At 41.7% G+C, this 19266-nt stretch overlaps 1 protein-coding gene across 11 annotated transcripts in view; it reads right to left on the bottom strand.

Moving 5' to 3' along the window:
• jcada (junctional cadherin 5 associated a) overlaps positions 1 to 19266 on the bottom strand; it is a 294400-nt gene that overhangs the window by 60642 nt on the left and 214492 nt on the right. For 9 of the 11 annotated variants that reach the window (XM_048560759.2, XM_048560776.2, XM_048560751.2 and 6 more), the window contains one exon: positions 15506 to 15884. In XM_048560759.2, the coding sequence (XP_048416716.2) occupies positions 15506 to 15822 (317 nt within the window). In that variant the 5' untranslated portion in view covers positions 15823 to 15884. The remainder of the gene's footprint in view (positions 1 to 15505; positions 15885 to 19266) is intronic. The other 2 variants (XM_048560820.2, XM_048560827.2) reach the window with 1 other exon arrangement.

The following is a 19266-nucleotide window of genomic DNA, read 5'->3' as shown; positions in this document are numbered from 1 at the left end:
ATACCTTTACCTAACAAAAACTTATCACTAAATAAAAACTGTGGATGCTGTAAATCAGTAACAAAAACAGAAGTTGCTGGAAAAGCTCAGCAGGTCTGGTAGCACCTGTGAAGAAAAAGTCAGAGTTAATGTTTCGGATCCGGTGACCCTTCCTCTGAACTAAGGGTCACTAGACTCTGACTTTTTCCTTCACAGATGCTGCTAGACCTGCTGAGCTTCTCCAGCAACTTAGAACATAGAACATAGAACAGTACAGCACAGAACAGGCCCTTCAGCCCACAATGTTGTGCCGACCATTGATCCTCATGTATGCACCCTCAAATTTCTGTGACCATATACATGTCCAGCAGTCTCTTAAATGACCCCAATGACCTTGCTTCCACAACTGCTGCTGGCAACGCATTCCAAGCTCTCACAACTCTCTGCGTAAAGAACCTGCCTCTGACATCCCCTCTATACTTTCCACCAACCAGCTTAAAACTATGACCCCTCGTGCTAGCCATTTCTGCCCTGGGAAATAGTCTCTGGCTATCAACTCTATCTATGCCTCTCATTATCTTGTATACCTCAATTAGGTCCCCTCTCCTCCTCCTTTTCTCCAATGAAAAGAGACCAAGCTCAGTCAACCTCTCTTCATAAGATAAGCCCTCCAGTCCAGGCAGCATCCTGGTAAACCTCCTCTGAACCCTCTCCAAAGCATCCACATCTTTCCTATAATAGGGCGCCCAGAACTGGACGCAGTATTCCAAGTGCGGTCTAACCAAAGTTTTATAGAGCTGCAACAAGATCTCACGACTCTTAAACTCAATCCCCCTGTTAATGAAAGCCAAAACACCATATGCTTTCTTAACAACCCTGTCCACTTGGGTGGCCATTTTAAGGGATCTATGTATCTGCACACCAAGATCCCTCTGTTCTTCCACACTGCCAAGAATCCTATCGTTAATCCTGTACTCAGCTTTCAAATTCGACCTTCCAAAATGCATCACCTCGCATTTATCCAGGTTGAACTTCATCTGCTACCTCTCAGCCCATCTCTGCATCCTGTCAATGTCCCGCTGCAGCCTACAACAGCCCTCCACACTGTCAACGACACCTCCGACCTTTGTGTCGTCTGCAAATTTGCTGACCCATCCTTCAATCCCCTCATCCAAGTCATTAATAAAAATTACAAACAGTAGAGGCCCAAGGACAGAGCCCTGTGGAACACCACTCACCACTGACTTCCAGGCAGAATATTTTCCTACCACTCGCTGTCTTCTGTTGGCCAGCCAATTCTGTATCCAAGCAGCTAAGTTCCCCTGTATCCCATTCCTCCTGACCTTCTGAATGAGCCTACCATGGGGAACCTTATCAAATGCCTTACTGAAATCCATATACACCACATCCACAGCTTGACCCTCATCAACTTTTCTAGTCACATCCTCAAAAAACTCGATAAGGTTTGTAAGGCATGACCTACCCCTCACAAAGCCGTGTTGACTGTATTTGATCAAGCCATGCTCTTCCAGATGGTCATAAATCTTATCCCTCAGAATCCTTTCTAACACTTTGCAGACGACAGACGTGAGACTTACTGGTCTATAATTGCCGGGGATTTCCCTATTTCCTTCCTTTAGAAATACTTCTGTTTTTGTTGTTAAAACCAATCACTCTCTGTTTTAAAATTGCACATTGGCCTAGTCTTGGTGTCTCTGGGGACTTGTGTGAAGAAGTCCTTCCTGTGTCAACCAAAAATGACTCATGCATGGTAAAAAAATTGTCATTGGAAAAGACATGGATGAATGAGGCACAGTCAGTAAGTTTCTGACTGATTGGCTTGATTGAACGTTTTTGAGGAGGTAACAAGAAGTGTTGATGAGCCCTGTGTATTGGGTGTAGTTTCCTCAATTGTAAAAAAGCCTTAGTTCTATTTTTATTAGGAAAGGAACTTCATGAAGGACATCAGTGATTCAGATGTGTTTTTAATAATACTCTGGTAGTTTCATGATTATTATTAATGATGACCAGTAATTCACATCAGATTAATTAATGTAATTGAAATTTATCTTGCAGCCCTGGTAAAATTTGAATTTATGACTCTGGAACATTAGCCCAGGCCTCTGGATTACCACTTTGAAAGAAATATTCCCACTATGCAACTATTTTCAACATGAACGAACTATTCAAGTGGGCAGTGAAATGGCAAATGTATGGGACAAAACACTGCAGAACTGCACACCGCCCCCCGCACCGCCCCCCCCACCACCCACCCCGCACTCCCCACCAATGCATGCAAATCCAGCACTGGGCAGCTGTACGATCTACTCTGTCGAGTAACTTGAATATTTTGTATTTCTAAAAGAAAAACACTGGAGAAACTCAACAGATCAGGTAGCTCTGTGGAGAGAAAGCAGAGTCAACTGTCCAGTGACCCTTCCACAGAACTGGGCCTGAAATGTTAACTCTGTTTCTCTCTCCACAGCTGCTGCCAGACCAACTGAGTTTCTGTTTATTTTTTCAGATTGTAGTAGCCAAAGTTCTTTGTTTTATTTTCTGCTTCTATTTTGTATAAGACTTGTTTTTTCTTTCATAACAGAACAAGATAAGGGAGCTGTAACTGACATTCGTAAATGTTTATGAGAGAACTGGAATAGTTGGATTGCAAAGACTTTATTTCTGTTTTTAAAGATCTCAATAACTAAGGGCATAGAGTTGAAAGAAGAATGAAAGAGGGGTTGACAAATTGGTTTGCCCAGAGTGTAGCAGTGCTTAGAACTCACTGAGAGGGGGCTATTAAAAAATAAGTTGTCCATGGATATGGGTGTGGCAGCCCATGTCAGCCCATCCCTCAATGTAATGGAGAAGTGGTAGTGAGCTGCCTTCTCCAAAGACTGCAGTCCGTTTTGTTTCAGTAGAAACACATGCTTGTTTGGAAAGGAGTTCCAGGATTTTGACCCAGAAACAGTGAGGCAACAGTGATATATTTCCACGTTAGAATGGTGTGGATCTTGGATTCAAGTTGAAAATACAGATTGCATATGTTGGTGATAGATATTATATTATGCTTCTCTTTATCAACTCACTTACAAGCACTCAATGTTTACTATACCGCATTTCCATTCATTCATCCATAAAACTGCATTAAACTAAATAAACATCTCTTCCAATCCACTGCTACTTCTTTAAACCTTTCAAATCTTATTAACCCCATACTGCAAGCAGCGTTTAAACCTGTTTCTGTATGTGTTAATACTGTAATCTACTCAGAACAATGCCAACCCCACCATTGCATCTTCATAACTCACTTGGAACTATAGAAAGATTATAATATTAATTAGTCCTTAGCAACTGTCTCTCAGGACCTGAATAGGTTGCAAAACATCAAACAGTTTCCTCTACTAGTATGTACTTTTTAAATGCATATTAAATAGAACCGCTACCCCTTTAAGAAAATTATATCAAAACAGTGTTTCTGTGAAACTGCATGAATGAATGTGTAAAAACTGTCAAAACAACCAAAGTTAATAAAATTTCATGACCCAACTGTGGGAGATCAGTTTACTATCCTCTATACTTTTATTTAGTACATGCATAATCTCTTAATTACTTAGATCATCTAGAGCTGGTATTTTTACTAACGTTACTAACTTTAAAGACAAAAGGACTAACACCTCTTAATTACAGTATATCTGAATAGACCGGGCAGACATTCTAATCCCATTTGGAGTAACAGCCAGCATTTAGCAAGTGCTTAAACCATCTGCTGCTTCTCCAGGACAGATGTCACACAAATGTGTGTGCAATACATACAACTATATGTCATCATAATGCTAAAATTTTAATGTATATAAAAACTGTGTATAAAAGAGGCTACTGTTAAACTGTACTTTGGATTCCATCGCCACCTCAAACTGTGCTCCTGCGAAAGCTCAATAAAGAGGCTATTTCTGCCACTCACCGATCTCAGTTGTTATTGAACACGATGCTACAGTGGTGTTCCCATGCATCTGCTTCCCTTGTCCTTCTTATTGGTACAGGGGTTGAAAAGCGTTCTTGAAAGAGCCTGGGTGAGTTGCTGAATTGTATCTTGTGGATGGTACATACCATGGATCAGTGGTGAGGGCAGTGAATGTTGCACGTGGTAAATTAGGTACCAAACAAGTGGGCTGCTTTGTCTTGGATAGTGTGAAGTTTCTTGAGTGTTGTGTGAGCTGCACTCAGCTAGGCAAGTGCAGAATATTCCATCAAACTCCCGAATTGTCACTTGTATTGAAGAATTCCCAGTTTTTGATGTGCTGTAGTAGCCACAGTATTTATTTGGCAAGCTCAATTCAGTTGCTATGAAATGGTAACCCCCAGAGTGTTAGTAGTAGGGGAATGCAGTGATGGTAACACCATTGCGTATCAATGGGTGATGGCTAGGCTGTCTCTAGATGGAGAGAGTCATTATCTGGCAATTGCATGGTTTGGATTTTACTTTTCACTGATTAACCTCGATTTGAATGTCATCTGATTCTAGCTACATGGAGTGCTTCAGTATCTAAGGTGTATGAATGGTGCTGAACATTGTGTAATCATCAGCAATCATTCCCACTTGTGACCTAATGATAAAGGGAAGGTCATTCATGAAATAGCTGAAGGTGTATGGTTGGTACAGGCAAAAACCCAAGAGTCTTTGATGCAGTGACGATGTCCCTACCCCTGAATTAGAAGGTCTGGGTTCAAGACCCACCTGTTCCATGATTAGATGATAGTACATCTGAATAGACTGACTAACAATTTCTCAAGGCAAAAACCCTTATCACATTTTAAAATTATATGCACTTGAACTGCTGTAACTTATGAGGCTAAGAAGCAAGGTCAGGAAAGAGGATCTTGGACTGGTTAACTATTTTGTAGCATCCTTTGACATGGTGACTGAATAACCACCTTCTGTGCCAGACATTTTCTAATAACACCTCAAATGCCTCATTCTAAAGTCATAGTCATGTGCAATTGTTATGGACTTCGGCCTCTAGAGGAAGTAGTTTCTATCTGCCCCATCTAGTATTTCTAGCTTGTCAGAGGATACTGAAGAATCTACAGTCCTACCAGTGTTTAAGACTGAGAATTGAGCAGTCCACCCTCTACACCAGCTGAACTGAAACCATACAATCACCACAATCTATTTGGACAATCCCTCTTGCCACTAGACTAATAGAAACACAAAGTGACTGCAAACACAAAGTGACTGCAAACGTGAGATATAACTGGGTTTCAAACACCAGTATAACCAGACCCTATTGGCTATTAATAGCATTCTTGTCTCTGCTGCATGGGGGTCAAATCAAGTGTGCAGAATAACAGCAAGTTCAGTACACTGCTTGCCAATTCAGCCCTACTGCGTTTGTACCAGTGCTCAGTTCAACAGGTACGGTCTTTTCCAATTTTATTTTCTTCCCCCTTTTCTTGTAGATATTTTCAATCAATCTTTACAGAAATATTATTTCACACCTCTGGAGCAGATGGGACTTGAAACCAGGCCTCCTGGCTCACAGGTAAGGACACTACCATTGAACCATAAGCCCCCTTTTTTGTACACTTATATGTCTTTTCTTTTTGAAGATTACACAATGTGCATTGAAGCTTTAGCTTAGTCTCCACCCCAACAGCCACTTGTAAGAAAACACTTCATGTGTGGAAAGAAAATTCTTCTAGTTTCTGACTTCTTCATTTTATGATCTTATATTTATGCCCCTTGTTACTGATTCATCAGTTAGTAATTAACTTCTCAAAATGGTTCATACTTTCAAGCTGTTCTACTGTGTTCAGTGGAATTAATCTCAATAGTTCAAATCTCTTTTTACAACAAATAATTATTGGTTCTATTAACATTCCCTGTCTCTTTTCCATAACTCTATAATGCTATTTATAATTAGGTGATTAGAAATTCATAACATAAAACTATAGAGCCATTGATGTTAACATTTTAGAAGTGGGTCATTTAGCCTTTTGTGCTTTGTGCTAGCTCTTTGTTCAAAATTATTTCCTATCATCTGGTTTTCTCCCCATTTTCATGAATCTTCCTCCTAGTTTGGATTTGATTTGATTTATTGTTGTCGTGTGTACCTAGGTACAGTGAAAAGTTTTGTTTTGCATGCAATACAGGCAGATTATGCCATTCAAAGTGCATTAGGTTAATAGAACAGAGTGAAGAATGTAATGTTATGGCTGCTGAGAAGGTACACAAAGAGCGAGATCAACATTAACTTTAAAATTTGAGAGATCTATTCTGAAATCTAATAATAGTGGAGAAGAAGCTGTTCTTGAATCTGTTGGTACCTTTGTTTAAGCTTTTGTATCATCTGCCCAAAGGAAGAGGTTGGAAGAGGTCATAACTTGGGGTGGGAGAGGTCTTTGATTATGCTGGCTCTTTCCGGGACAGCAAGAAGTATAGATAGAGTCAATGGATGGAAGGTTGGCATGTGTCATATCAAGATGTGAAGTATCTGGATGATATGCTTCCTAAGGTACATTTATAAAAATACATCTATAAAAACAGTCTTTATGGACATGCTGAATTTCTTTAGCCTCCTGAGGAAGTAAGTATTCACTCAAAGGATACGGACATCTCTGGCTGGGCCAACATTTATTGCCCATCCCCAGCTGCCTTTGAGAAAATGGTGATAAGCTGCCTCCTTGCACTGCTGCAGTCAGTTTGGCATAGATACATCCACCGGGTTTCGATTATTTATTTTCCTTTAAAATCAGCAATGGTTCCAATCAAAGCAATTCCTTGTGACAAAGCATTCCAAATTCCAAGAATGCACTATAAAAAGAAATTCCCCAAAAATTTCTTAAAATCTTAACTATAATTTTATCACCGACTTCATTACCAAGATTCCAACAGGAGAGATAACATTTTTCCATTTCCATTTAAGAATCTCAGTTTCTGGTGGAGACAGTCGCAATGTCTGAAGGTTCTCATCATAACTGTAGTTTTCCATCTCTAGCATCACTCTGATAAATTTATGTCAGATGCTCCTTGTAGCTTTCTATAATAGGAACATGCTGTTATAACTGTAACCTAACCTATTATCTAATCAGTCTCATCGGTAACTCTAGGATCATATTACCTGTCAAGTACAATGAGTAATATTATAATACAATGATGTGGGCATGATAGTTGGTGACTTCGCTGTTCTGTACAATATTGCAATATTTAAATTTCAGAGTCCATCAATGTTCACACTCTGAATGGAGAAGGCAATAACTATTACCTTGTTATATTGATAATATTAGTAGCAAGACGGGATACCATCAATCTGCATTTAAGGATCGCTAATATTGGCTTATCAGCTCTGGCTCTTTGTAATCGTTAGACATCTAAAGCTGGATCTAGTATGGAGATCTCCCCACTAATTCAATAACAGTACTTTGAATTTGCAGCACAATTTTTATCAAATGGTAGGATAAGGTTCCAAATACTCGTTGCTATTTATTCTTTATTAGATCAGTTTCATTCATGCTTCACCAACTTGCTGTGATATTGCAAGTAATAAAAAATGTAACAACAAATCCAGAAAACAAATATCTTACAAATGCAAACAAATGCCAGTTAACCCCACACATAAGTGACAGTCCACATACACATGAAGGTGTTCTATGCTTGAATCAAGTACTGAGAAATCTTATGGAAAATATTAGACTGTTAGATTGAGTTCCTGCTGAGTTCCTCTCTTGAATTAGTTGCCTAAGATTGCATCTTAATACATATCAATTAGAAGCAGTCCCTGAGTTGCAACTGGGTTCCATTTTGCCGTTGTTTTCAAGTCAATTTGTATGTAAGTCGGACCACAATGCAGGGCAATCCAAAGGAACTGATTGTAAGTGCAGGCAATGTGTACATGTTGGATCTTTAAAATTGTTGTCCTGTATGAGTTAGTGTTCGCAAGTGTAAGTGTTCATAAGTTGGACATTTGTAAATCAGGAAGTCCTGTATTCTAATGCCGGATAATTTATAATGTAGTTTGGATAATTGTGTCATCATTTTTATAACTTTATATGAGTGTAACAAAGCTAGAATTAATTGTTATGGGAACCTTTCTCCAGAGTACCACATTTACTGCACACTACAGCCTGGGGCTGAGGAACAATGCTTTAGTCCATGAAACATATGGGGACTGTAAAAAATATATTCATTGAAGCTTCAGCATTTTGAGCAAAGTAGTTTGATTACTTTGAGATTCTAGGAACCAGAATATATCACATGATGGCAGCATGTGCCTGAATGCAGTTCTATACCATTTTAATTGGATTTAAGTTTGAATTAAATTGAGAGAACTCAACCTTAATTAGTGCCACAGAGAGACAGGGGAAAAACTATGTGAAATATATGGTGGTCTGACAATCCTGGGACTGAGCAGTTATGAGAAGCTGCAGCTGACCTCTGTAAACCAGGAGGTGAAGGAGATGACACGGGTAAAAGCGATACGCTCCTTAGAAGGGGCCCTCCAACCAGAAACAATAAAGATCTAGTGCAGAAACAGAAATTATTGGTAAAAGTAGCAAGTTTGTCAGCATTCATAGGAAGAACGCAGAATTAATGTTTCAAGTCCAGTGACTCTTCACCAGAACGGATAGCAGCAAGAAAAAAAGACTTATTATCTGGTACAAATGTATCCAAGTACTTTGACAGGACTCTTGGATGCTATGAAGATTTTGAATGTCACAACACTGTTCATCCGGCAAAGAAACCAATGATTCTTCCCCCATGTAGATTGTTAAAAGAACCAAAAGAAAGGCTTGATCAAGAGCTTCAAAAGATTAAAGAAAAGGTAATCACTGAAGCCATACAGCATACAGACTGGATAAATTCCATTGTGGTGAGCGAGAAGCTAAATGGGTGATTAAGAACTTACCTGGATCCCTGGACAGCTTAATCAAACAATAAAATAAGGATCCACTAACCCATTCCAACAATGCAAGAAAGCATACCAGCAGCAACATGGACAAATGTGATCAGCAAACACTCTCTGCCAGACATGGCTCCTGGAATGTGAAGCCAGATGTGAAACTTTTCTACTGAAAACATTCATTACACAATTTGGTCAGTATAAATTCCTGCATCTACTGCTTGGTTTTAAAATGATCCAGGTTATGTTTCAGCAGAGTAGATAAGACATACAGGTGATGTACAGGAGCAGTTGGCATAGATTATGAAATCAATATTGGAGAGTCATCTACCCTGGCAACACTGTGTAAGAGAACAGGTGTCTCAAATGGTTTCAGCTAGTCACTTTCTTCATTTAGAGAAAAGGCAGAAAAAAACATAAATGCAGATGATGAATCATCCTAGGCTACTCTCCAATACGCAGTGGCCGGATCAAGGCTGCATTAGTGGAGGCCTTTAGCACTTTGGTAATCTGACCTTTCAGTCATTGATTCGCATCTGACATGGGGCAGGGACATTATGAAAACAGAAAACATATTGGGAATGAAAAAAAAATGAAGAAGATTGTTCTTGTCCTTTATATTGCCATTAGTGCCAATAGCAAAAGAAATGAAACTGGACACATCACATGGCATTGACCTCAGCACCAGAAAAGACAATGGCAATAACAGGCCTGTCAACACCGCAGTCCTCCAGACTAATATCTGGGGGTTAGTGCCAACATTAGGAGAGCTGTCTCACAGACTAGTAAAGCAACAGCCTGACATAGTCATACTTCACAGAATCATACCTTACAAAATGTCCCAGACACCACCATCACCAACCCTGGATATGCCCTGTCCCATCGGCAGGACAGACCCAGCAGAGGGGGTGGCACAGTGCTATACAGTTGGAACAATGTTGCTCTGGGAGTCCTCAACATTGACTCTGGACCCTATGAAGTCTCATGGCTTCAGGTTAAACATGGGCAAGGAAACCTCCTGCTGATTACCATGTACCGTCCTCCCTCAGCTGATGAATCAGTACTTCTCAATGTTGGACAACATTTAGAAGAAGCACTGAGGATGGCAAGGGCACAAAATGTACTGGGGGGGGGGGGTGGATTTCAATATTCACCAAGAGTGTCTCGGTAGCTGCATTACTGATCGAGCTGGTCAGGTCCTAAAGGACAAAGCTGCCAGACTGGGTCTGTGGCAGGTGGTGAGGGAACCAACAAGAGAGAAAAAACACACTGACCTCATCCTTACCAATCTGCCTGCTGCAGTTGCATCTGTCCATGACAGTATCGGTAAGAGTGACCATCGCACATCGAGGAAGTCCTGCCTTCACGTTGAGAAAAACCTCCATCGAGTTGTGTGGCAATATCACCGTGCTAAACAGGATAGACTTTGCACAGATACAGCAACTCGAGTCTGGGCATCCATGAGGCGCTGTGGGCCATCAACAGCAGCAGAACTGTATTCCATTACAATCTGTAACCTCATGGCCCAGCATGTCCCCCACTCAACCATTACCATTAACCCTGGTTCAGTGGAGAGTGCAGGAGGGCATGCCAGGAGCAGCACCAGGCTTACCTGAAGATGAGGTACCAACCTGATGAAGCCACCAAACAGGAAAACTTGCACGCCAAACAGCATAAGCAGGAATTGATAGACAGAGCTAAGCGATCCCATAAGCAACGGATTAGATCCAAGCTCTGCAGTCCTGCCCCATCCAGTTGTGAATGGTGGTGGGCAATTAAACAAATCACTGGAGGAGGAGGCTGCACAAATATCCCCATCCTCACTGATGGAAGAGCCCAATGCATGAGTGCAAAACATAAGGCTGAAGCATTCTGAGCAATCTTCAGCCAGAAGTGCTGAGTGGATGATCCATCTTAGGCTTCTCCAGTGGTACCCAGCATTACAGATACCAGTCTTCACCCAATTCGATTCACTCTACATGATATCAAGAGACGGTTGGAGACACTGGATACTGCAAAAGGCAACAGGTCCTGACAAAATTCCAGCAATAGTACTGAAGGCTTGTGCTCCTAAACTTGCCGATTCCCTAGCCAAGCTGTTCCAGTACAGCTACAACACTGGTATCTACCCGACAATGTAGAAAACTGCCTGTGCACAAAAAAAAGCAAGCCAATTCTAATCTAGCCAATTACCACCCCATCAGTTTACTCTCGATCATCAGTAAAGTAATGGAAGGTGTTATCAACAGTGCTACCTGCTCAGTGATGCCCAGTTTGGGTTCTGCCGGGACCATTCAGCTCATGATCTCATTACAGCCTTGGTTCTAACATGGACAAATAAGCTGAATTCCAGAGGTGAGGTGAGAGTGACAGCACTTGACATCAAGGCTACATTCAACTGAGTGTGCATCAAGGAGCCCTGGCAAAACTGGAATCACTGGAAATTGGGGGCAAGCTGTCTGGTGGTTGGAGTCATGCCTGACACATAGGAAGATGGTTGTGGTTGTGGGATGTCAATTATCTCAGCTCCAGGACACCTCTGCAGGTGTTCCTCAGGGTAATGTCCTAGGCCCAACCATCTTTAGCTGCTTCATCAATGACTTCCATCCATCTTAAGGCCAGAAGTGGGGATGTTCATTGATGATTGCACAATGTTCAGCAGCATTCATGACTCCTTAGACACTGAAGCAGTCTATATCCACATGCAACATGATCTGGACAATATCCCGGCTTGGCCTGATGAGTGGCAGGTGGCATTCGTGCCACACAAATGCCAGGCTATGACCATCACCAATAAGAGACAATCTAACTACCGTCCCTTGACATTCAATGGTTTTACCATCACTGAATTCCCCCACTATCAACTTCCTGGGGGTTACCATTGACCAGAAACTCAACTGGACTCACCACATAAACACAGTGGCTATTTGAGCAGGCCAGAAGCTAGGAATAGTAACTCATCTCCTGACTCCCCAAAGCGTGTCCACCAACTACAAGGCACAATTCAGGAGTGTGATGGAATACTCCCCACTTGCCTGGATGGGTGCAGCCCGAACAACACTTAACAAGCTTGACACCATCCAGGATAAAGCAGCCGGCTTGATTGGCACCACATCCACAAGCATTCACTCCCTCCACCACTGACACTCAGGAGCAGCAGTGTGCACTATTTGTAAGATGCACTGCAGAAATTCACCAAAGATCATCATGCATCACCTCCCAAACCCATGACCACTTCTATCTATAGAAAGACAAGGGCATCAGACATATGGGAACACTACCATCTCCAAGTTCCCCTCTAAGTCACTCACCATTCTGACTTGGAAATATATCGCCGTTCTTTCACCGTCGATGGGTCAAATCCTCAAATTCCCTCCCTAATAGCATTTTGGGTCAACCTACACAGGAGGACTGCATCGGTTCAAGAAGGCCGCTCACCAACACCTTCTGAAGGGCAACTAGGGATGGGCAAGAAATGCTGACCCAGCCAGCAACATCCACACCCCACAAATGAATAGAATAGAACAGCTTGGAGGTAGTAGGAACTGCCAATGCTGGAGAATCTGAGATAACAAGGTGTACAGCTGGATGAACATAGCAGGCCAAGCAACATCGGAGGAGCAGGAAAGCTGACGTTTCAGGTCTGGACCCTTCTTCTTCTACACTTTGTTAGCTCTAAAATGGAACAGCTAACTTTGCTAGTTTGAACCCAGATATCAATGGGCCTGTAGACAGCTTAGACATTGCTTAGCAGAGTTAACTTTAAGCCAACTTTATAGATGGATAATTGTGAAGGAAGTTTCAAAACCATCAGAAGTCCTGCCCTTACCTCACTGCCCCCATCCATTTTGGACAGATCTAGTTGCCTTCAGGTGTTGGTGGTGTTGAAGGTGGGAGTTGGGGGGGGGGGGGGGGGGGGGTGGAGGTGAAGTATAAATCATGCACAAAGGAAACTGAACTCAGCAGAGCCATGTGCACTTCATACAGAGTTAAAACAGACTTCATTTGGGCTCTTGCAAAAGCCTTAACTCATAGTGTGGGAGTCAAGAATTGATGGGCTACATGCAAATGCTCCTCAAGGGCCGGTAAAAGTCTGTTACAATTTCAGGATCAAAGGTTTCTTAGTACTCAAGATTTAAGCAAATAAAAAGGCTGCCGTCTTTAAGGAAACCTCTGTTGAGTGATTTGATTGGCAGTACATCTGGTATAGATTAAAATAAAATGATCCTGTTTGCATAGTTTCAATAGGGCTTCCTCGTTTACATTTTCACGTTGGTTTGAATACTTGACTGAGTTTCAAAGGTGACATTTATCTAAGCAGGGGGTCTGCATTCACAGTGTAAGGAAAAACAAAATGATTGTCTGTCTTGAAGTTGGTGTCTGAGTAGGGCTTCGACTTCATGATTGTCACCATTAAGATTGGATAGGTAAGAGATATATTTGATTTTTAAGAAGAAGTTTTGTTTTCATATAATGCCTGAGATTTGCCCACAGTGATTACTGGATAAGTGGCAATGGAAGTCTCATGGAGGGTATGACAGGCTACAGAAGTAAGTGGGCAATATGCATTGGCATGAGAGATGCGAGGAGCTATTAGAGTTGGCACAAACATAAGTGGACATGGAGCTGGCATGGGGATGATGAGAGTGTGGGGTCCGTGGCATAACTGTATTGGTATGGATGTGACATTGGGGATATATGTAGGGCCATATGATGTGAGTAGACAGTGTGAGAGGTGAGCAGTATGGGACCTCAAAAGCTGTAAAATATCTGGCACAAAGACCTGGAGAACTGATGTGGGCATTTTAACAAAGTGTGGGGCTGGATGAACACAGTAGGCCAAGCAGCATCTTCGGAGCATAAACGCTGACGTTTTGGGCCTCGACCCTTCATCAGAGAAAGCTTTTTCTGATGGAAGATCTAGGCCCGAAACGTCAGCTTTTGTACTCCTAAGATGCTACTTGGCCTGCTGTGTTCATCCAGCCCCACACTTTGTTATCTCGGATTCTCCAGCATCTGCAGTTCCCATGTGGGCATTTAACCAGTTTGCCTCAACACTTGTCCACCCCCATGACCAACTAGCCTCTACTTCCAGGATCAAGGGTGGATTTTAATCTGCCCCTGCTCCCCCTGCACTCCAGCCACACCCCACCACACCTCAAAAAAGAATGGCTCACTCTCCAAGCACAAATTACACTGATCGAGGCATGCCTGGGGAATCTGGCTACTTGCCTCAGAAAGGAAATGATGGCTCATGTCTCCCAAGGTGATGGGTTTAGAATGAGAACACTCAGGGCTGAATGCCCCTCCAGACAGGCTCATTGCCAGAGAAAGGCCCCACTGTCACCCATTTGCCAACCCCACTGTGACTCTGAACTGCTTAAGCATCAATGTATTATTTAGTTATTAGTTATCATTAGGTATGCAACTGGACTGTCAGGCATTGAAACCTGGTAGCTCTGCTCTGAGTACTGATCCCTCTATGCCTGGTTTGCTGTTGGTCCTGTCCTTCAGGCAGCTAGACTACACTCTTTCACTTCAGAGAACTGGAAATTGCCTGTATCTCCCTGACAATACCTTTATAAGGAGGGGGGATGTTGTAGGAATGCAGGAGTGCAAAGCCCATTCTCTTAAAATCATTGGGAATGGGTGTGGGAAACCAGCATGATGGTTAACGCTGATCATCTTAGGTCCCTTCTGTCTCTAGTGGGATTTGAGCATTCTGCCACCACCCCTCCCCACCCCACCCTGCCTCCCCCACAGATCATTCACAGGTCTTACAGATGTGAATGATCTAGCAGCCTATTACATGATGAATTTACCCATGAAAACATGAGGGCAGCTAACCTGATTGGAAACATTTTTCCAACATTGTGATATTTTTGACGATTCCCTGGGTTGCATTCTTGAGTTCATTTGCAAGTTGATTTGTGCACAAGTTGGAATAGCATGCAGGACAATATGAAGTAACCATTCATAAGTACAAGAAATGGTTCATGTGTTGGATCTTTAAAATGGCACCCCTGTACGAAATCCGTTCCTAAGTATGAGTATTCACAAGTCTAACATTTGTAAATTGGGGACCCCTTGTATAGCAAGTGAAAATAGTATAAATTTGCATTGGAATAAACTCACAATGCAATGCAATGCAATTTGCCACATTAAAATAAGTGTTGGTGTCCTCATTGATTTTTACATTGTAATAATATTTTTAGATAGTATTAACAAATGAACTATCACAAACATCATTTCATAAGGAGCCCAGCATTTTGTTTCTGTAATTTCAATTGCTATCGATTTTAAGTCATTTGTAATGCTTCCCCTGTGCAATAATCAGTAGACATCCCTGTAAAATATTTCACATCTTCCAAATAAATTCAAGTTAAATTTAGAAACGAACAGCTTTGGAAACCATTGAACAGCTTTCAAAAGGATTTATGAAATAAAAGTAAATTCCACTCAATTCTAATGGCGTTCGATGGAGTACAGGTGACCACATTTGCAATGCACCCAGTTGTTCACAAGCATTCTTCATTCCTGTATAGGAGAGCATCAGCACATTACATCACAGCATTCAGATGTACGCTGTAAAGGCTTTTCTTTTATTTTGCAACAGCTCATCTACTCACCCTCCTTCCTTTGTGGCAAACGTGGGCAAACGCTGCACATTAGCACAGCAGCTGACACCAGCCTGTCTTCTTGCACTCCTTTCCCTGCCCTCACTGTCACTGTAGGAGCCCTCCAGACTGCGTGCGTGCCTGCTGGCAGAATAGGCCCCGGTGTCAGTCTCATATCCATTCACTGTGCCATGGCTAGGCTTGTTCTCTCTCACCTCGCAAAGGCAGCTGGTATAGATGTTCTCATCGGAAGGCAGGGGTTTGTCTTTTGAACTTTTCTTTGGGGGTCGATAGCCATGAGAAATCAGGAGGTCCTCCACACTGAACATGTTGCTACTGCTTCAGTCACAGCAGGCTGCACTGGGACAAAACCATGCTGCAGAAGTCATCACTGTATATATTAAAATAAAAGGAGAAGCAGAATGTAACTCACGAGGTGATTGTTCATTATTTTATCCATAAAGATTCACAGGTTAATAAACCTATTGCTGACAATATCAAGCTTCAGTTTTACTCCATTCCCTGGCCCTCGTACTCTCTGGTCTGACAAGCCAATTTGTAATGCTGAACTGCACACGCTCAGAAACACACTATAAATATTTTTGTACCATTTCTCCCCAGATAATATTTCTCTGCTTTTTAGCCAGAGGCAGATGTAGAGAGATGCTGACTCAGTTTGCTGGCATCAGCGTCTCACATTTTGACAACAGCATTTAGGTCTTATCGGCATTTCATAACAGGGAAACTCATTTGCGTTATCCAAAGGCTGTAAGCTATCAAAAAATTCCATGCATGAGAGCTCCTACAATCTCTACACTAAGCCACTTATTAAGAAGTATCAATGTGGCTCTTAAATATTATCAGTGTTTAAAGTTGGAACAATTAATCAAGATACAAAGGTACCATATACACAGCTGCCATTAAAATGTCCATTGAGGCTGAGTACGACTTTCCATTGCGAAAATGGCTTGCGATTAACGCTACTTTACAGAGGTTATGTAAAGATTATAGACTACCTGCCATCTGCATATTTTTGGTCAAATCTGATATATGCAGAGAATAATCATCTCTGGGAAATTCAAAGAAAGATGGGACTCCTGCAGTTCTACTGAGAATAGTTTTACAAGAAATTGGCAATGTATGTTCTGAGTGATCTGTTGCCATTGAGTGACATGAGTGTCTTATGTTATGTTTCAGCAATAACAGTGAGGCCATTCAATGAGATTTAAGTTTTAGTAACTGCCCCTTCTCTTGTTTTGTGTGCCTATTAAAATTTTGACCACATTACTTAGATACTGCTTTTTAAAAAGCTGCAGGATATCTCTGGTCTGCTATACTCTGTGACTGACTCCTGAGGGGTGTATGCACCCTGATAATTCTAAGTGCTCTAATGTGTGCCATTTTTCAACATAGGCCTTTTGCACTCACATTTCATCTTAACAGCAAAATTCCAGTCTTGAGAAGAGCTCTCAGTATTTCTCTCACTCCTGGGATGCTCAGTTTTGTATCACTCCCTCCAAATTTATCCTTTCTAGTTGTTTGGGCCCTGACTAAGGGACAATTTCTTCAGGAAAGTGTCTCACTAACTCTTTTAACTGTCAAAAGGAGAGAACTTTTAACTCCTCGAAAGTAAATTCCCTAATTCTGCAAGAAATGTCCTAGTGCTGAATGTAGACATCTGTATACAATGGCAATGCAAGCTCGAAAAAGACTTTAACAGTTTTGTTTTTGGTTTCAATGTGAAACTTTACTCACTCTAATTCTTATATATGTTCTGTGGGGTCAAATCAAGGTCACAAAGTCTGGAGCAGGTGGGACTTGTCTTCAGGTCTGGGGGTAGGGACACTGCCACTGTGCTACAAGAGGGCCCGGGGGTTACTACCCGTTGCCTTGATGCTGTTAGTTGAACAGTCAGTTTTGAGATTATTGACCTTAAAGGTTGATTGAAAAGAACCAAGACAAAAGAGTTTCAATAACTGCTGGCAGGATTCAAAGAGAGAAAGCATCTTTGCCTTATCTTTAGCTGTATTGTGGGGGAGTATGGTAGCTTCTCTCAAAGCTATAACCTTTACAGAATAGGGCATCAGGCCACTAAGACACACAAACCAGGTTTAAAGTTAGCTTTTTACCACTGTCCTTCTGCATTTTTGACAGGGGAAAACACAAAATGTCTCTCGTCCACACGACTGTCATTTTTAACTATTATGTTCTCAGTCTGAGATGATCACTGGTGATTAAAGTTTAGTTTATGCATTTCTCTATTTGAAACTTCTTTGACATTTGCTGGTGTGACATTCCAGAGTGCAGATAGCACTAGATTTATTTTTGCAGATGTTTTTGCAGCTTTTTACTCTTTTAAAAGCACATGTTGAAATTTAAATTTTCAATAGTGTTCATTAGGTAGAAGACAGATTCCTGGGATATCCTGAGATGGTGTTGATATTGATGGCCTGTCAATGGCTGCATCAAACTCTGCAGACTCAGTTCCAGGCCAACCCTCCCCATCTCAGTTGGAGCAGCACCAAAGATACGTAAAAATGAGGAATGAACCTGGTGAAGATATAACCCAGGAGTACTTGCATGTCAGCTGGTGGAAGCAGCATAGAATAGACAGAATTAAGTGATGCCACAATCAATAGATCAGAGCTGAGCTTTGCAGTTGTGTCACAAATCATAAATCATGGTGGACCATTAAACAACTAACAGGAGGTTTATACTCCATAAATATCCCCATCCCCAATGATGGGGTATCCTAGTACATCAGTGCAAGAGACAAGGCTGAAGTATTTGCATTTATCTTCAGCCAGAAGTGCCAAAAAGATGATATGTCCTGAGGTCCCAGGCATTATTCAATGCTTCTGCCAATATGATTCACTCCATATGATATCAAAAAACAACCGAAGGCATTAGATACAGCAAATGCAATGGGCTCTGACAACATTCTGGCAATGGTACTGAAGATATGTGCTTCAAAAGTTGTCATTCCATGGTTCCTAGGAGTGATGATAACCAACACTCTGTCCTGGACCTCCCAGATAGATGCGATGGTCAAGAAGGCGCAACAACGCCCCTTCTTCCTCAGGAGGCTTAGGAAATTAGGCATGTCCATAAGGCCCCTCACCAATTTCTACAGATGCACCACAGAAAACATTCTATCCAGGTACACAATGACTTGGCATGGCAACTTCACTGTCCACGACTATTAGACATTACAGAAAGCTGTGTGCACAACCCAAAACATTATGGAAGCCAACCTCCCATCCATGGACTCCACGTACACTTCTTCTTGTTGATGTGGAAAGGCTGCCAGCATCATCAAAGGCCCCTCCCACCCCGATAATACCCTCTCCCACCTCTTCCGTCAGGCAGAAGACACAGAAGCTTGAACACTTGCACCAACAGGTTCAAGAACAGCTTCTTCGCTGTAGTTATTAGACTGCTGAATAGACCTTTCTAATTTTAAATCTAAAGTTGATCTTGCTTTGTGCACCTCTTGTGCAGCTGTAACCTTGTATGCCTCACTCTGACTAGACACCCTATGATCTGTATGTCCATGTATGTTATGATCTGCCTGTACTGCAAAACAAAACTTTACACTGTGCTTAGGTACATGTGACAACAATATATCAAATAAAATCAAACACAAACTGTTCCAGTACAGTTAGACATTGGGATCTACCCGACAATGTGGAAAATTGTCCAGGTATGTTCAATGCATAAGGGACAAGGTAATCCAATCTAGCTGACTACTACTCCATTAGTCTATGCTTAAT

Source organism: Stegostoma tigrinum, chromosome 2 (assembly GCF_030684315.1).
Source record: "Stegostoma tigrinum isolate sSteTig4 chromosome 2, sSteTig4.hap1, whole genome shotgun sequence".
Taxonomy (NCBI): Eukaryota; Metazoa; Chordata; class Chondrichthyes; order Orectolobiformes; family Stegostomatidae; genus Stegostoma; species Stegostoma tigrinum.
The sequence above is the reverse complement of the archived record's forward strand: the minus strand, read 5'-3'. Positions and strand labels throughout refer to the sequence as shown.